This window comes from Mesitornis unicolor, unplaced genomic scaffold (assembly GCF_000695765.1).
Source record: "Mesitornis unicolor isolate BGI_N332 unplaced genomic scaffold, ASM69576v1 C13285329, whole genome shotgun sequence".
NCBI lineage: Eukaryota > Metazoa > Chordata > Aves > Mesitornithiformes > Mesitornithidae > Mesitornis > Mesitornis unicolor.
Genome location: NW_010221952.1, coordinates 1 through 1,503, shown reverse-complemented (window position 1 = coordinate 1,503; position 1,503 = coordinate 1). Strand labels below are relative to the sequence as shown.

The 1,503-nt window shown below is 39.2% G+C and overlaps 1 protein-coding gene across 1 annotated transcript; it reads left to right on the top strand.

The window, feature by feature from the left end:
- Positions 1-169: 169 nt before the first annotated feature.
- LOC104547511 (cytochrome P450 2H2-like) lies at positions 170-1,482 on the top strand. The gene is made up of 3 exons (XM_010193231.1): positions 170-376; positions 813-954; positions 1,247-1,482. The coding sequence occupies exons 1-3, from the start codon at positions 170-172 to the stop codon at positions 1,456-1,458; spliced, it is 561 nt and encodes a 186-aa protein (XP_010191533.1). The 3' UTR covers positions 1,459-1,482.
- The last annotated feature ends 21 nt before the right edge of the window (positions 1,483-1,503 follow it).

Here is a 1,503-nt window from a genome sequence, read left to right as displayed (position 1 = left end):
AAAAGTTACTAAAGTGAAGCCTATCCTTGAATACAGCGAAACCATAAACTAAAAGGCATTAAAATTCAGTTAAATAATAAAGAAAGTTCTACTGTTCCAAAACAGCTTAATTGTCCTATTTTCATAGTTACAGTTAGGGGATCATTTTATTTTAGCCACATTAATCAAAATGTGCTTTTCCATAACTTTATTTTTACAGCTATACAACTTCTTCCCAACTCTCATGGAGTATTTACCTGGGCCTCACCAAAAAATTATAGAAAATACTGAAAAAGTTGATGAATTTATTTTAGAAATCATAGAGGAACACCGGAAAACCCTGGATCCCACTTGTCCTCGGGATTTTATTGACGCTTTTCTTAACAAAATGGAACAGGTAATGTAAGAGTGAGAGATTTAATGGATTATAAGAAAACTGGTGCTCGAAGAACAGGTTCTTTTCAGTTGTGGAAGGGCACTGGGCTTTTGCAAATAGAGAAGGGAACTTGCCTTTCTTGGCACATCATCTTCCTTCTATCTTCTCCATTTTCTTATCAAGGATTTTGAAACACAGAATTAACAGCACTAGCCAAAGTTAGGGAAGCTGAAGACCAACCTGGTTGATATAATCCAGTGCTCCTTCCATATGAAGAAAGGTTCATAATATTGTTTAGTAGAAGTAGCATAAATGCTGGTGTTCTGGAAAGCGAGTGTCATATTTTTGAAAGGACATGACATGTGTCTAAAAACGTACATTATGGATACAGGACTTTGCTTTTTAAACGAGCTGCTTCGCTTTGCCATTCAAAACATTCTGTCAAATCTTCCTGCAGGAGAAAGGGAATGCTCACTCAGAATTCACCGTTGAGACCCTGAGCAGAACCACGATCGACCTGTTCTTTGCAGGAACAGGGACCACCAGCATCACACTGAGACATGGACTTCTGATTCTCCATAAATATCCAGAGATAGTAGGTAATAGAAAAGGAAAGAAATAATTGAAAAGGTTTTAATAGGTCATGGAATCAGTTTGGACAATTCCTGTCACTACCACATGTGGCAATGGTCCCCTGACTAAGGAAACATGTATTTGCAGAGTGAAAATGTGTATTTGTCTTCTTTCTAGTCTCAGGAAAGCAATATAAGTACTAAGAACGTTCATATATCCCTGGTGCACTAGAGGCAAGTTTTGCTGTACATATGGGGAGAGATTTAGGCAAACGGATGGGGGACTCGTCCATTCAACACTTACCTTATTTCCTAACAGAGAAAGTTCAAAAGGAGATTGACTGTGTGGTTGGCCGAGACCGAAGCCCCAGCATGGCAGATCGGAGCCGGATGCCCTACACAGAAGCTGTGATCCATGAAATCCAGAGATTCATTGACTTCATTCCACTTAATGTCCCACGTGCTGTGATCAAAGACACCAAGTTCAGAGACTATTTTCTCCCCAAGGTCTGTTCCACTGGGTCTGAGTAAGGTCATAATCTCTTGAAAACAATGATGTGTTCTATTCACTGTATT

Coding starts and splice junctions, on each gene's coding strand:
- LOC104547511 (XM_010193231.1), top strand. CDS start 170: ATGTGCTTTTCCATAACTTTATTTTTACAGCTATACAACTTCTTCCCA. Junction 377..812: donor TTCTTAACAAAATGGAACAG/GTAATGTAAGAG, acceptor ATCTTCCTGCAG/GAGAAAGGGAATGCTCACTC. Junction 955..1,246: donor TAAATATCCAGAGATAGTAG/GTAATAGAAAAG, acceptor ATTTCCTAACAG/AGAAAGTTCAAAAGGAGATT.